General features: G+C 28.1%; 1 protein-coding gene across 1 annotated transcript; it reads right to left on the bottom strand.

Annotated features, from left to right (window-relative positions):
* Window positions 1–698: 698 nt before the first annotated feature.
* On the bottom strand, window positions 699–7419 carry LOC112594658 (nuclear receptor subfamily 2 group E member 1-like). Its single transcript, XM_025339572.1, has 7 exons — window positions 7368–7419; window positions 2779–2879; window positions 2413–2548; window positions 2133–2338; window positions 1902–2036; window positions 1588–1819; window positions 699–1200 (listed from the first exon to the last, which is right to left on the bottom strand). Exons 1-7 carry the CDS (start codon window positions 7417–7419, stop codon window positions 872–874), a joined length of 1191 nt encoding a protein of 396 aa, XP_025195357.1. The 3' UTR covers window positions 699–871.
* Window positions 7420–17682: the final 10263 nt, after the last annotated feature.

Genomic DNA, 17682 nt, shown 5'->3' with positions numbered 1-17682 from the left:
TATTACATTCTTATTATGTAAAATTTGTCAATAAAAATATTATATTACTGTAATCGCGTGATTTTTTTCTTCTTTGTGTTACTTATTGCATTTTATATTTGATATATAAGTGCTTTAATTAAAAGTTATTAATAAGTATGTAAAAATCTTTTTATCATTGATAAAACCCGTGTATATTGTATTTTTTTCTTTTTTTATATAAACATCGATTCAACTTGTTTTCCTGTGTGACCTCGGGACGTTCCTGTTTTAAACAATACTTGACATCCCGTGGTGCCATCACAATTGTTAATCACCCGCATTCTGTTTTTTGAGTGTAGAGGCACTCAAAAAACAATAACAAAAAAATCTCGTATTTAACTAGATCGCCGCCGTTCCCACACATCCGGAATTTTTTTTCCAACAAAACAAACCGTTCTCGCGATATGTATAAATTTTATTCAAGAAAAATAATTCAATCACAGTTTACAATACTATGTATAAAATAAAACGTAAAAATAATATTAGTAATAGTAGTACTTGTAAAATGTGCTCAAAACAGTAGTTATATATTATTTCATTTTAACTAAGTATATAATAATATAATATAAACATAATAGGTAATTTGTTTAATTTTTTTAAACCCTGGAGCGTCGCGTGTATAATAATAATGAATTTAAGAAAATATATAATAGTTAATGTATAATATTTATGTACAATATCACTATGTATATGGATCGTATATTTGATAGTATAATAAATTATTACAGCCTTAATAATAATAATATTACGTACCCATATATATATTAGCGTTTATGTCAAAGTCGCGTAAAATGTAGGTAAATAGTTCATCACATGGCATTTAACATTATATATATATACGCCACTTCCTTCATTGCAAGCAATGGCAAATCTTAGCTTTGCTGATGATAGTCTGCAAGTGCGGTGCCGTCTGCAAATAGTTAGTGTATGTGCCGCACACGAACGGTTCGATGGGAGTTTGGCCGATGGTGCGGCGGAAGAATAGCTCGACCACTGTGGTTTTTGGCACAGACCGGATGCTGGGCAATATCTCAATCAATTCTTCGTACCGCGCGTCTGGCCGGGCCAAATGCACGTGATGTACATGCCGTCTTAGCGCCTCTTTGCTCTTTACAGACAACCCGTCCAAAATGGTCTCGGTGTCTTCGGAACTGCTGCAGCCGCGACCCTTGACCGATTCTGCGCAGCAAACGATATTTTCGATTAAACATTAATAAATACGGTGCGTAACGTGTAATCATTAGCGGCGTTCCAGTAAATTTTGCATTTGTTTTTTTTTTATTACTTATTTTAGTCATAAATAAACACTTTTAAAAGAAACCACCTGTAATTTTCTACTTTATCTATTATTTCTAATAGACATAAAAATACAAAGGGTTCAAACTTTTATATGCAGACATGCAGTAATTTGTTTAGTTGAGTATTTGGAAAAGGAAATCGATAATTGGTGAACACCACTCAAATTTAAATATTATGCGAGGTTTCTATTTTATTGTTGACGATATTAATTTTTGCCGGTCATTGTAAATTGTAATTATACTACGTAGGTATATATCATAATCCTACCTGATTTGAGCAGTACAATTTCGTTCAACAAGTACTGTTCGATCGGATCGACTTGTCGGTGTTTGACCGCAGCCAACGTATCCTTGAACACCGCGATTTGTTCATCAATGTCCATCGATGTTCCAAAATTAGACCGGTGTTCTTCGTGCAGCAAAGAGATATCGGTGTCAGAAAAATATTGAGCGGCTGTCAATATGAACAGTTCGTGCCAACTCTCTCTGAGCAATTCAAACTTGATAATCATTTAAAGAAAAACACATGTAAATATCGCACGGAATATATATTTCGTTTTAAATATCGAAAACTATGTATACCTGGTCGACAAAAGGTAGAGTCATTAGAGCTGGAAAACTCTTGATCGTGGAAACTGTGACTAAAATTGAAGCAGCCGTCTCGTAAACTGCTTGTGTGAGTCTCATAGTGTTTAAAAATCTCGGCATCATTGACATCTAGAAAATCAAAAACAAACAAAGGTATTTTATGATTAAACTTATAATGTTTATGTCGATAATAATTTAAATTTCAAAACTCTAAAAGTAATTTACCTGTGGTCGGAATGCCGACAAATATAAATGCGAATCAGGAATGTATCTACCGGGTGGAGTTGAACAAGTGGCCGAACATTCTGGAGACCTCTTGGGCGTTAAATCTAACGGCGGTGAGTTACTTGCCGATCGATCTTTTGAGTAACAGAGTCCTTGAAGTTGTCGACGAACTGTTGAAGTTCTAGGACCGCGTTCGTGTTGAACAGCTTTAACGATAATAAAATAAAAATTAATAATTAATTCAGCACAACATAAAATCAATTATTAAATTTTCTCTTACCGTCTTTATTCATGCCCGAAAGCATACATTTTCGGAGTCTGCATGCTCGACATTGATTCCGATGCGTTTTATCAACCGGACATGCGCCTTCCGATTTTGATTTGCAAATATATTGTCTATTGCGCCGAATAGATCTCTAAAAAACAAAATGATAATCACATTATTAGGGTGGTATATTATTTACTATAGCCTATAATATATTTTACTTATGTAAAATATTTTACTATGGTTTAAACATATTGAATTAACTTCGTTATTAAAATTCTTATTATAAATACATGTGATATTATAGATCTATTGGCAACAAGGTATAAGATATATTGTATTTTTGACTCTTGATTTTTAAAAACAAGATACTGTACTTACTTTAAAGAATCCGGCACATCCGTCGCATGCGTATATGCCGTAATGTTTGCCGGACGAAAAGTCCTTGCACACTTTACACGGTATATCATAAAGGATCCGACCTGAAAACAAATATAAAACGTCAAATTTTTCCGTGGGAATAAATACGCATCATGGGAACTATCAATTATCGATGACAAATGAGGATATGATGATGATTACGACGACGACCTGCAAATTAATTATATGAACAATAATAATTTCTCTTGTCGTACGCGACAGATGGACCGTAAAACAACACATACCCATGTGATCCACCTGACGACTTCCGAAATGTTATTTTCACCCCTGTGGACTGAACAGTGGTAAGGGGGAGGTTAGTGGGAGGTCTGCTGTGCGGTCGTTTTGATCCGATGGTTCCGGTGCAGCTATTTACATGTGCTTGCCCAGTACGGGAAAGACGTAGGAAATACAACAGGTCCGGAAGTTAGCGTGCTGTATTACGCCTTCTATACACATATACGTACGTGACTAACGCCACCACTTCCTACCGCCCCATTCCCATATATCACGTGAAATTATCGCTAAAGCAAGTGCATTATTGAAACACACCCTCTATATATATAATAATAATAATAATAAATATAATATGTAGGTACCTACGTAACAAACAATAGGGCAAACAAGCGTAATTAGTGCACCGCCGCCCCCCGGTGTCATCTGTCACTGTACTAGTGTGCTCTATTTATCGTGTTTATAGGAACGAATTTTTATACGGTCACGATAAATGTATAAAATTATTGTATATCGTTACGAATATGCATCATCATCATGATAATAATAGCAGGTATAATACGTGTGAGAACTGTGTATTCGCGTTTGACGCGGGGGAGTGATGGCGATGACGTGCTTTATGGACACATGGTCTAACCAAGATAATTATAATATTATTATATACACACGTTAAGTGTTGTTATATAGCTATATCGTATCCGTCGTTGCTGCTCCCGGGGTTTTTTTTCCCAGATCATTTGTTTATGGGATAAATTACTACGTCAGTCTAATTTTTATTTCAACCCCTAGTTCAATGAAATCAATCAGTATCGTATTTTGACCATGCACGTATGTATTAAACTGTAATATGATTGATTAAAAAAACATAATTATAAAGTAGGTATTAAAATATAAGTCCATATAAAGCATATAAAACGTACTTGCCGATTTTATTAAAAATATATTATAACCATATTATTTGTTTTTAATAATAAAATTGTATAAATAAATTAGTAATGAAAAAACTGATTACAAATAATTAGATAAGGTACCTATTAATAAAATTTGCCGTTTAAAAGATATTTGAAATATAATATATAAATGCTTTTATTTTAAGTTTTGTAAGAAAAGTAAAATAATAACTTATTTTTTATCATCTATTTTTATAAATAATAATTTTTTATTAAAAAAATATAAAAATTTATTTGTTTACTTTTTTTACGTACACTTATTATTTGTACAATATTTTAAAGATACTTTGCTTAGAAAAAAATAAAACTTTGTATTATTGGTATCGTTTTAATTAAGTATCTATTATATCAGTTTATTTTAATTTTGGTTTGTTGGAATAGGTAATATTAATTTGTACAATATATTTTTTAATGCATTTATACATAAAATATTAGATTGATAATAATATCTAATGATAATTTTTCAAATTATTATACAAATACGTTTTAAGCACATTGCAAAACCTCGTAATGTATAACTTTTGATTCTACAATATGCACAATTGCACAACCAGCATTTAAGTTTCTTTACTAAAATCCATAATATATTCATATGATCATCATGAATATTAACATTTCAAATTATAAATAAGTATTCAAAAAAAATTATTCAATTAACTTCAACTGTTCTTGTCGAAACAAACTTTTGATTTAATTCGTGTAGCGTACTACTGACACAAATACAATTCGAAGCATTGGACAGAGCTTGTATACCTAAAATTACTTTTACAGAATCTATAAATATTTATTGTGGAGCATTCATTCAACATACGATTAGTGAAATGTTCAAATTTCAAATGTTTTTATCTTATTTATTTTAGATATTATTATTTAATTACCTTTATAATAAATTAGTACTTATAATTAACATCTAATAATCTATATCGAAATCGAAATATATTTGTATTAAATTAATATTCAATATATTTAAAAATAATAAATATTATAGAATAATAATAATATTAATGTAAGTCATTTGTACATAGAAGTATTCTAATTAATTATTAGTTTTAAAAATATGATTTAAACATTTTTATAAAAAATCTCATTAAATCCTAGCTTTTTATACACCAGTTTTTGAAATGAAAGCCAAAGATAAAAATTAAAAGAAAAGTTTCATTCAACAAATCAAACACAAATTTCTTAATAAAATATACATTGATTATATTTAATTACTTATAATATAGAGTAAAAGAATAGTTAGTCAAATTCTACGTTTTAATTTATTCGTGAACAGCAACAATGTTTGATATATTATAGTTTAAACAATATATATGGATAGAGTTTACCTTAAAAAACTTACACTATAGTATAAATATTCACTGTGTATCAAAACGGAATGAAAACTAATTGTTTGATTTTTTACTTAGTGTTGGGTATAAAAAAATGATAAAATACAGGTCAAACACTGAATAATGATGAAAAATATGCGCGGGTTTTCGGGTGTATGAATAAAATAGTCCAAATGCACTAAAAATTGTTCACGGATAAATTAAACCGTATAGCCAATCTTTAAAGTATTATAATAAATACACGTGTATATGTATATCGTTTGATAATTATATTAGTATTAGGTATATTAAAAGTTAAAAACAAAAGCAGTTTGGTCTCAGATTAATAATTTTCTAATTCTTTAAGTACAGTGCGTTATCTAATATTGGTTTTTCAATGATACAATAATACAAAATGTCGTCTAAAGCTAGAAAGGTATTATCTATATTTTAAAGATATTATTGAACAGATGCAGCACACTAAAAATACATTTAGATTCATAAGAAATAATCAAATTCAAACATTAAATGAATAAAGAAATTAAAAATAGAGTATCTATTTGATACTATATGCACAACTAGACTTAAATTTTAAGGGATACTAAAATAATGTATACCTATTAAACTCGCAGAGTCTCTATTCCCCATTCATCCTAAATTATAAATCTAAACATACCTACATTTTAAAGCCATTAATAAAAAAAATTTGTAATATTTAACATTATAATTTATTTACTAATATGTTGCTCTTAAAAAGTAGAAAGTAAATAATTACTAATAATATTTAACTTCACATAATACAGCACAGTTTATATAAAAATATATAAATGCATAATAAAAGGTAGCTATTTAACAAATAATATTGATGGTTTTGTTTATTTTATAAATTTGCAATATTGAAATTTGTCACTAAATCACGGTATACTGTTTTATTCAAATAATACTATTATTATAACGTTTGAAATGTAAGACATGCTGATTACATAGATAGTAATTTAAAGATGGCTTTTAAGACAACTAAATTCTCAATATCTATTATTGAAAGACAATTTTCATTTTAAACTATTAGATTAGATATAAAATAAAATATTTAAAAACAAAAATATTCTAAAATAAAAATGTGAACAGTGTAACTTACACTGTGTAAGTTAAGGGTTATTATAATTTTAAACGTTTAAATAAATGTCTGGGATTTGAAGTTTTGGGGATGCAAAACTATGATATTATAACTATAGATACATGCACTTCGCTGTTACAATTTTTATTATATACTTATACTATGCTTAATTTTTAATAGATAGTTTTTTGGTAATATTGTGAAAGAGTATTGAATATTTTGTAGTTTATGATACTATATGGTTTATGACTTAACAGTTTAAACTGTTGTTAAAGATCATGCTAGATAATTTTAATATATTATTATATATTACTTAGTTATTCTGTAAATTTCTAATAATATTTTAAATATTTAATAAGAACCGATTATAAATATTGTTTTATATGATAAAGTATAAATGATTATTATAAATTCAGCTACAATGTTGATTATATATTCGTTTCATGGATTCCAACAGTATATCTTTGTTGGAATTTTTAATAAGTAATAACAAATAATAACCAAAATACTCCATTGATGTATAATTAAACATATCTATCTACGAGTATCTATCAAATACGTTATTTTAATTTTAAAAGGCGTGTATCTAAGTACATTTTTAAACGATAAACTGATAAATTCGATTATCATCATTCGTCAGTTTATAAATGAACAAGGCAATTAATTATACTATACAGAAAGAAGTTATTAATATTTGTATAACCAATTTGTTTATATACTTTTTTTTATTTTTTATTTTTACAGTCGTGTGTATTTATTAAATTTATTTATACCAATATTGAAATAATATTTTTTTTTTTAAAACATATATAATACATTTAAATAAATATTGAAAAATACGGTAACATCTTAGTAAAAGACTTGAACGGTAGCATACGACATCGACCGATTTCGTTCGAAATAATATTGTCATAAACATTATAGTATTGTTGGACTTACTGTTTGTAGGTTTGGTAATGGCGTTGGACGAATGTTCTGCGAAGTTTTGCATCGTGATCCCTGTGTGTATTTGCACTGTTTGCAGAATGTGAATATAAAATATTATAGTTTAAGTGAAATAGGTTGAAAAAAAACAAAAACCAAAAATTATAGATGACAAAAAAAAAAAAAATTAACCGAGTCAACAAAAATCCGACGAACAGCCGACGACGGACGCACTATATATGGTCGTGACGATCGAGATCAAAATGTCAACTCTTCGATCCCGTCGTCGTCAGACACGTCCCTGTGACGGCAGCGACATAGACACCCCACGGGTTTGGGCGTGTCGTACGCGATCCGCATCCGCTGCCATTGGTCGGAATGTCGCCACAACCGGTGGCGCGGACCGCTATATATTGTAGGGATCCACCGTCGGGGGTGGTTTCCAAAATGCTGTCCGTACAGCGTTATATTCTATTATTTTTTTTTTTTACAGAGACGACGTATAACATAATATACCTATATATACGTATATATGAGTGTATATTTGTATATATATTGTGCGCGTGATAAAAGTCATAATGCCGACGGAAAAAAAGAAAGAAAATATACGAACGCATTGCACACGCACACAAACACCGCGGTCCGCAGTGATGGACGTGTTCGTCGAACCGAAAGGGATCTCCGATGAAATAATGTACTCCGGGGCCGGGCGGCGGCAGATGATAAAAACACAATAAATGTAATAGCGGCGATGTATACATTAGATAAACCCGGCCCGAGGATAACCAGAAGGCAATTAGTCCCGTATATATTATATATACGCCCTTTTTGTATATTATGTTTTCCGTTACAATATTATACTTATATATACTCGTATATATATATGAAGATAGGGGATGGCGACGACGCGAACGTTTGTATAGCTGATACCGATTTCGCTGTTTAAATACCATATACCTAAATACGCGTCAAATAATATATGTATAGTCTATATTATGTTTATAATATATCTACTATGTACAATATCGTCCTTTAACGGGCACACAGTGATTTTTAAGCTTAAAAATAAACACGTGACAAGAGTTAAACGTGCCCCGAGGGTATAGGCATGAACGGAAACAATATTAATATTATAATAGGTACGTCATATAACTCAGTATAAGATCGTGGTACACTCCATTCTACGAAGTGCACATGCGCGTGAAATATATTATGCTCGTATGCTAGTATATGAAATATATATTTAAATTTATAGATGTATCGATATGTATAGGTGCATTGTGTTTGAATATTATTACCAAAACGCATCAGCCGATTTTGTAGGTGTTATGATTTTTTTTTTTTTTTTTGGGGGGGGGGAGATTTTCAATTTTTTTTAAAATAATTGTTCAAAAAATGGATTTTTTGATAAATAATAATAAACATTTAACGAAGAGATTTCATACATAAAAAAAACATTGATTCTATTTTAGTATTAGAACTTCTTTTTTGTTTAACACGCACGTTATTGTTATGTGACTACTCGTGTTTATACAAACAATGTATGTTCTTACATTAGGTATAGGTACTATACATATAATAACTGTTACAACAAAATAAATTTATTATCAAGTCAGAAATTGATCAAGGCTAACTTTTAAGAGCGCGGAAATGTTGACGTTTAATAATAATTTGTACAATGTAAAAGAATTTTTAAAATTTTACAATAACTAAGTGAAAATGGCATATACGGTAATTTAATTTCTTAATCAGGCGACTAACAACGTATATAGGTTAATATGTCGATAATAAACTACTAATAGTGACATTAAAGTCAATGCCATTGAGACGAAACAATTACAGCAGTTTTCTGGTCACGATTTGCGATTGTTCCGTATTGATGAAACCAGTAATAGGAGATGACAATGCAACTAAACTGAGACGTGACTTGTTTAATTTACTTCATTACTTACTTGACTTTTAAACAAATGTTTCATCGATTAAATTCAAATTTCATATCAAATAAGATATATTTGTCATTTGACAAATAAATGTTATTTAAAGTTTCAACCAATATTATTGAATTTAATTATTACATATAGGTAATATAACTAAAAACTATAGTAAATATGACAATATTATATATATTATGATGATAATAATTTTAGCGATCGTTATTTTTTATTATTACACAATTTACAAATATTAATGAAAATACGAATTATCACTAATATTTTACTTTAAATCAATACAAGATTTATTGACGTTATAAAATTAATGAAAACTTATTTACCAATTATTTTCTATTAATATTCTATTAAGCCGTCAAACTCCATTGTATTTCATTCATATTTTAAAACATTGCAACATTCAATGGAAACATAATAGTTATAACCTACAGCATTACCTGCAAATTCCAATGGTATAGTTAAGTCTTAAATATTATTATACAGTCGGGATCTGTCTTCGATTTCTCACAGCTCTCTATACGGATTAGTAACGATGTTATTCGAGTTTTTCATTCATTTTATCCATCACCCAATTTTCCATATGATTGACTCTACTAAATTAATATTATATATAATATTTTTCAAAAGGATCTTTTAAAAAAATCGATGCAATGGGTGTGTTTTTATTTTATTTTTTATGTAGAGATATTGCTGATCCAATCCATTGTACAAACAGTACTCGAATAACAGCGGAAGCCCCTATTTATGTACAGACCAATCTTAGGTGAGTTAATCCTTCGACGTTTTGTAATCATAATGAAGCGTAGTCGTTATCATAATCCATTAAAAAAAAAATCAGAAAATTTATTTGAAATGTATTCAAGGCGATTATAATATAGTAATTATATAATTATTACTGCTTCCGTTCACTTCAATTTTTACTCTAAAAATGTTCGTTGTTAGTTACTACTTATAATTATATAAAATTAATTAATAACTTCGAAATTTTACGAATTTTAATTGCTATTTATTTATCTACATTTTATGCTAAATGTAAATTGAATAACTAAGTACTTTGTAGTAAATATATGAAATTTGCTTTAACTAATAAACTTTATTATTAACATCGGAATACGAGTAATATGTGCCTATTTGACATTTGTATATTTTACAATTTTCAATAAAGGTACTTTTTTCCTTATTGTGAAGTAAAATATTTTTCACAATCCTATATAAACTATGCATAACTATGATTTATGAATGAATTCATAAAATATTTATCAGTTAAATTTAAATTTATTCTTTGTTATTATTTTCAGACTAAAAAAAAAATATAAATGTCTTTTAACCATTTAATAATTTTACGGGATGAGAATATGAGAACTATACAATATAGGTAGTCAAGTCGTTGCAACGGTTAGCAACCGATTTCCACGGTGTCACGTACGAGCCAGGAACGCCTCTTGTATATTGAGTGACAAAGATTGAATAAAAAAAAAACCATTCTTAAAATATAATATAATAATAAAACCGGATCTCAGCGTCTTCTTGGCGAGTATTCCCATCGGGAAGACGTTAAAAAATCCTTTGATGAGATATCACTTTATATCCATAAGTCCTTTATTTTACTAAAGGGATGAATGAAGTCCGAGCGCCTCCTTCTTCCTGTAGTGTTGTTTCGTGTACATGTACTTCGCGGGGCGTGACCAAATATCGTGTTACTGAAACATAACTATATTATCTTCTACAAGTTACACAATTCCAACGCAATTCCAACGGTTTTTCAACGTTATTTTACCATTGAAACTGATTTTATACATAATAAATGGAACTATATTATATGAAGGTATAGATTTATCGCTTATATATTTATTACAATCGATTATATTAAAATATTTTTTATTATATTAGTATAGTATTATAGCTTTGTGAACTATAAATTTTGTATGTATTTATAATCATGTATATACTATTCGTTGGTATCTATACAATGTTGAATATTATATCAATGTATATGTGATGACCTAAAATCTAAAAATTGTCTTGATTCAATACAGAAATAACTGATTCAAAAGTAAGAATTCAATTTCACACATTTATTAACAACTTATATCAGGTATATCTTCTTTTCTTTACTTCTACACATTTTGGACTATAGGGAACGAATAAAATTATAGTTGCAGACAATACAGTAACCGTTACCAAACACTTTTATCATCATATTATATTAAAATTGGAAAATAAAATAATATTCAAGCGCAGTTTTATTTTGAACTGTTAGAGTTTTATGTATTTAATACTATTTATAAAATTTATAAATATAAAAACCATTGATCAATTAAAAACATAAAACAAATTGAGTTGTATTGAATGAATATTGAATTGGTTATTGGTTATTGCTATAAACAACAAATGATTATAAATCACATTTCTAATTAATATAGAAGTATTTTTCACTTAAGCATTTGAGCAACTATTTAAATGTCTCATAATTATTGTTATATATTTATACATAATCTATGTTTCGTATATTTTTGTATGGTGTTAACGTTAATATTAAATGCTTCATCTGTAAATATTTGTCATTACGCTTAGGTTGTTTTTAAAACTTTTTATATTATATTCAATAATAGGGTTTTCAAAAAAAAAAAAAAAAACTTCTCATATTTTAATACATTTAATCGAAATCCATTCCTTGGTAATCTAAAAAAATGTATGAATTTGTTCATGTACAGGCAGATCACTATTTCATCGATCTCGAAGTTGCTTATATACATACTGCCATACTGGACAATAATTATTATACCTAAGTATCCACAATTCACATACAAACTAGAGTTGTTTCTAAGCAAAAGACATACTAAATTTACTGAGTATATGGTACTATCTATATTCTATAGTATTGTTTCTACACATCGTAAAAGCGATGTCATCTTAAATTAATGATATCGTATTTCGTATTATTATAAACACGCTGGTTCACGTATATTTATAATATTACGTTTATTATCATCTATTCGTCAAAAAACTTTTAAGACATTTAATTGTTTACGTCCTTACTGAATTTGTACCTGTCGGAAACATCGACATAATACACAAGAAAACTTGTTTGATTCTTCGTTTTAGCTTTTGTGTGTCTGCGTATAATAACGTGCAGCGTATATGTATGACCTGACCTGGTACCTGTCACAGAAAGTGGACGAATTTGAGGAGGGTGTTATTGTTTTTTTTCATCTTTCGTAGACAAATGTTGGGAGGGGGATTAAAAAGACTTCCTGCCCGGGCGCTATTGTTATTGGACCCATGGGAAAAATTCGAATGCAAAAGGAGATGCGCGTCTTGACGGGGCGCCCGTAGGCGTAGCACACGTGATGACGATGTGAATATGACTCCGTTCACTTTTTGCCATTTGCCGGGTCGGATTACAAAATGTCGAGAAATAAAAAAAATAAAAAAATGAATACGGAAAATGCTAATACCTAACATTAATTGTCATTTTTTCAAGCGCGGAGCGGGTGCGAATTTAATATTTTATCATAGGCTATATAAACTGTTTACTGAAAATCTTTGGGTCGTATGACAATTTATCTAGATACCAGCTACTAAAATATTTCTGATGAGTTATCTGATTGCTAGTCAATTCTAGTAGTCATGATAATTATAATTGTCTATAAGTGATAAAATTACTATTTAACTGTAACGACCGACCCACGGTAATTATTAAATATATTCAAGGGTAACAATTATTCAGATAAGGCTTGTAATACTCGTAGATGGTGTAAAGAAACAACTTGGTGTCGTAAAACCTATAAAATTAATTTATTATAGTATATTATATGAGTGTTGGTCATCAATATACTGTAACAATATGTGTAACGATGACGTGAACGATCTATTAGGACATATTATTGTATGTATAACTAAAACAATTGACGTTTTGCTGACCGATATAGTTACAAATATAACATAAAAACCTCATTTACTGAACATTTATATCTAAATACAAACATCATCATCAAACTATGTAATGATTAAATAAGCAGGTAGTTAGCGACAAATTTGTAAAAGAAAAGCATAAGACTGTTTTATTATAATAAATTTTATAACAATTTATAATAAATTTTTTTCAGATGATTTTGAAACAATATATTTTCTGTTACAATTCATACTATATGTAAGGTAGGTGTGAAATACATAAAAAAAAAAACGGTGCAACGTATGACTAAACTAATTTATTAATTACTGATTAGGCGTTTTTTTTTTTTTTTTAATTTTATTAAACATACGCACAATAATAGTGTAAAACTTATTACGTTATAATAGTAAAACACAAATTTTTGTTTTGAATGAAAATTTGAAACTTTGGTAAACGTATTCTCATATTCGCTAGATGTTACATTCGAGTCAGTTTTATTTTTATTTATATAATTAAAGCACTATAATTTAAAAACAATGAGCGTACAAACATAAATTAAAAACGGACAATCGACAATAAAATTTAAAAAAGTAAAATTAATCTTTGAGTAAAAATTATACATTTTGTACGCTAACGAGTATGACTAGTCAATAATTAGCGAGGAAAATATCACAAATCCTATTTTATTTTACAAACAATATAATAATAATTTGATAGTTGTTTTAGAGCAATTTTATTTTAATATAGGTAAATGCTAATAATTACCTAATTGTAATTGCATTTTGAAAAAACATGAATTTCTTTGAAATATTTGAAAGTACAATAGACACATATATTTCAATGGATTTTTTGAGTGTCCAGGATAAAAAATCAATATAATTAAATTTTCAACAACGTAGCAATAAACCTATAAATATTTATCAAATAGTACAGTAAAACCACGAAATAAATAATAATTGCTTTTAAAAATTAATTAAAATATCATTTTTCATCTTTTCTACACAGTAGTAATACGAGGTCATGGAAACTTTCCTCAGAGATGACAATATGACGTGTTCCGGGATTTTACAACCATCGTTATGCGTTAGAAATGGTTGACGGTTGTGGATAAAGTAATCCTGAAAGTTCCACGCGAATCATAGCTATTTTTCAAAGCAGACGGTAGAAAAACGATCAACGATTTTCGATGAACGATTTCTGTAAAGATCTACATGTCGTGTTCAGAGTTTTGGTCACGCAATGCTACCTGAAATTCGTCGTAAAAATATTATGCTTGGTAGAAGATTTGTATTAACTATGTCGTGACATTCTACAGATTCATAAAGTTATAACACTATGCGGTCCATGCAGTTGCACACCTAATGCAATTTGTTATTTTTGTATTTTATCAATTAGTTATATTATCATAATAATTAATAGATGAAAACGGTGGTAACAATTAAATTATTCATTTGCTTTCAGTTATAGATAATAATATTCATATCATTTTACACGATAATTATTGTTTTTCAATAAGCACACCACTCACACAAGCTATAATACCTAAAAATATGAACAAATAGTATTACACAAGGAATTTCTATCTTAATGGTACATTAAATGATGTTGAATTACTAAAATAATTAAATTTAAGAATTTATAACCTTAAATATTTTATTATTAATTTGTTAATTTTAAATTTCATGCATATATAAGTGAGTTAGCTATACATACAAATGTAGGTATAATGGATTCATACCTATTATTGATAAGTTATTTTAGAACATATACAAAACATTATGTATGGAAGTATGAATGTTATAAAAATAACCTTCAATTTCATTTGAAAAATCATATTTTTCACTACTCATCGGAGTTGAATGACCGGAGTGGGTTAAGAAAAAAACAAAACATGTTTTCAAGCATTCTATCCTTTTACAAGTTATATTTATACGGATTCAATTTAATTAATTGCAAAAAAAATATATCAGTAATCCAACAGGTATGTTCTTTTTCGACCTTGAGAATCTGTTGCACTTGATATTAAGATCTGATTGAACCTGTAAACGTCTGCACCGAATCCTCCGTCTAATCTATCAAAAATGAGTGATGACGTAGAATAAATTATAAAAACATTTAAATAATCAATTGGTTATGAAACATAAAAAGCCATAATAATGTTCTGCAAATAGAAGTTTAATTATAATTATTTGTCATTTTAGAGATTATAATCAAACATTCTTTAAAACTCAATTATAATATATCTAGCTGTAACTATATTAAATGTTATTAATATGTTTAAACAAAGATACCTACGACTTGTTTTTGAATATTTAATTTATTGTTTTATAAACAAGTTACACATTTTTATGAATATATTATTATGGTGTTATAATTATTATTATGTATGTAATATTAGTTCAATAAAAAATCTAATCTTTGTACAGTATATATAAAATAAAATAATATTATTAAAAAAACTTATCCAATCAGCTGTTTCTCAATATGAGATTATTAAATAATGCATTGATTAGCCTTTCTTAAATTTTTGTCAGAATAACTATACATAGTATTGACATTTTTTTCTTGTATGATTAGAAATAATAATTGTTGAACAAATTTAAAAAAAAATATCAAATATTTGTAATTATTAGATTTATCTATGCTACTCCTATATATAATTAGATCACCATTAAAATAAAATTATTTTTAATTAAACGTAATTTATTGATTTAGTACTATAACATTATTCTCAAACAAAAATATAATATTCAATCAGTTCTTTTGCATTGCATACATGCCTACGTTAATAATTTTAATATGATATGATATTTCAGTAAATATCTAGCTATAACAATTTGTACTACATGGCCAATAGTGTGAAAAGGTCAAATGGAAAGTACAATAATATAATATAGTATCAACATTCAACATACCATAACACTTAGCTATTGATTGCATTTTTTACAAATAGGTCAATATATTATAGATTTATAGATTAAAAATAATATATAATAAACTTCTACTATAAACACGCTTTGGTATTTAAAAAATACATAACTAAAGTTACTATAAGTTTTTAATTTTTAAACGTTCATAAATTAACAGCACTTACTTATAATAATATTATATTCATAATATTAAAATTGAAAATTTTCAAACTATTGTGTGGCTAATTAACGATATATTAACCAATGTTCGTCTAGGTGTTTTCTGATCCTATAATGATTTAAATGAATCTTATTGTTTGTTTGGTACTAAAAACTTCAACCTTAGTACTTTACTACAAATCTAATAAACAATAATATTTTCAATGCATAAACATTAAATAATAATATATCGTCTACGGCAATCACTATACACTATGGTTACAAAAAAGCTATTATAAATTATAAATATTACATGAAAATTACATAACAATTGTAAGTGTACTCTACTGTAGTTCCACTCCAACAATGGTGAATCTGACATGAACGTTTCAGCAACTGTTGCACGTTTGATTACATAGATAATTTAAATCGATCATTCCCTGAATACAGCAAACTGCACACGTTAATACCCAAACGATATTATAGTTTATTACTAATGTTACCGCATTAAAATTAAGAAATTAAAAAAAACGTTTATTTGCCAAATAATAATTATTCATTCGGTTTCCTCGATCGCATTTGGTAACCGTACGTCACACGCGTCATTCTTCCAATAGGTATTGCCCAACGGCAATGACATCCATTGAGGTCGTTGTGACCATCATCGTGTTGCGTTATCCAACACACACATACACGGGTACGTACCGTGGAAATCGACTTTAATTTTCACGGCGTATTATAAAGACGAGAAAAACGTTATTGTAAAAAATGAATACTATATATATATATACAGAGAAACGCATACCAATATGTATATAATATACAGATACGAGTTCTATCTAAATACACATAAATATCGTGTAAACCTAATCTGTTGTATATATAATAACGTTGCGACGAGTTTAAATTAATAAAAATTGAAATATCAGCTGTTATACACGTCACTCAGGCTTCTAATAATATTGGGTTTCGATTAAAAAATCGACATGCTAAATGGGTGTAAAGTAGATAGTTAAATATACGTGCGGTATATGGATCGTGTATAGTGTTGCAATTCAGGTCAACCGGACGCATAATTCATTTTTTAATACATAATATAAAATATTTATGTAGATGACCAACGCAAAAAAAGATATATTATGCATAATCTTTCACTTCCAGTTTGTTTTTTAATGTATCAAACATAGTGCTAGATGTACGTATATATTCGGTCATAAATCAGATTGGTGTAAAAATACAACGATATAGTAATAGTAATACGCATTTTACAGTATGATGGCGACACTATATTCAGTCATTAAATATATACTTACCTGAAATTCATACATTAAGTATTAAGACTTAGTATGTCAATAATTTATAAGGCAATGATCTTCGATCCGTCAAGTAAAATCAAAATAACAAACATACGAGTACAT

The sequence above is a fragment of the Melanaphis sacchari genome, unplaced genomic scaffold, assembly GCF_002803265.2.
Source record: "Melanaphis sacchari strain LSU unplaced genomic scaffold, SCAv2.0 Contig23_pilon_pilon, whole genome shotgun sequence".
Classification (NCBI taxonomy): domain Eukaryota; kingdom Metazoa; phylum Arthropoda; class Insecta; order Hemiptera; family Aphididae; genus Melanaphis; species Melanaphis sacchari.
The sequence above is the reverse complement of the archived record's forward strand: the minus strand, read 5'-3'. Positions and strand labels throughout refer to the sequence as shown.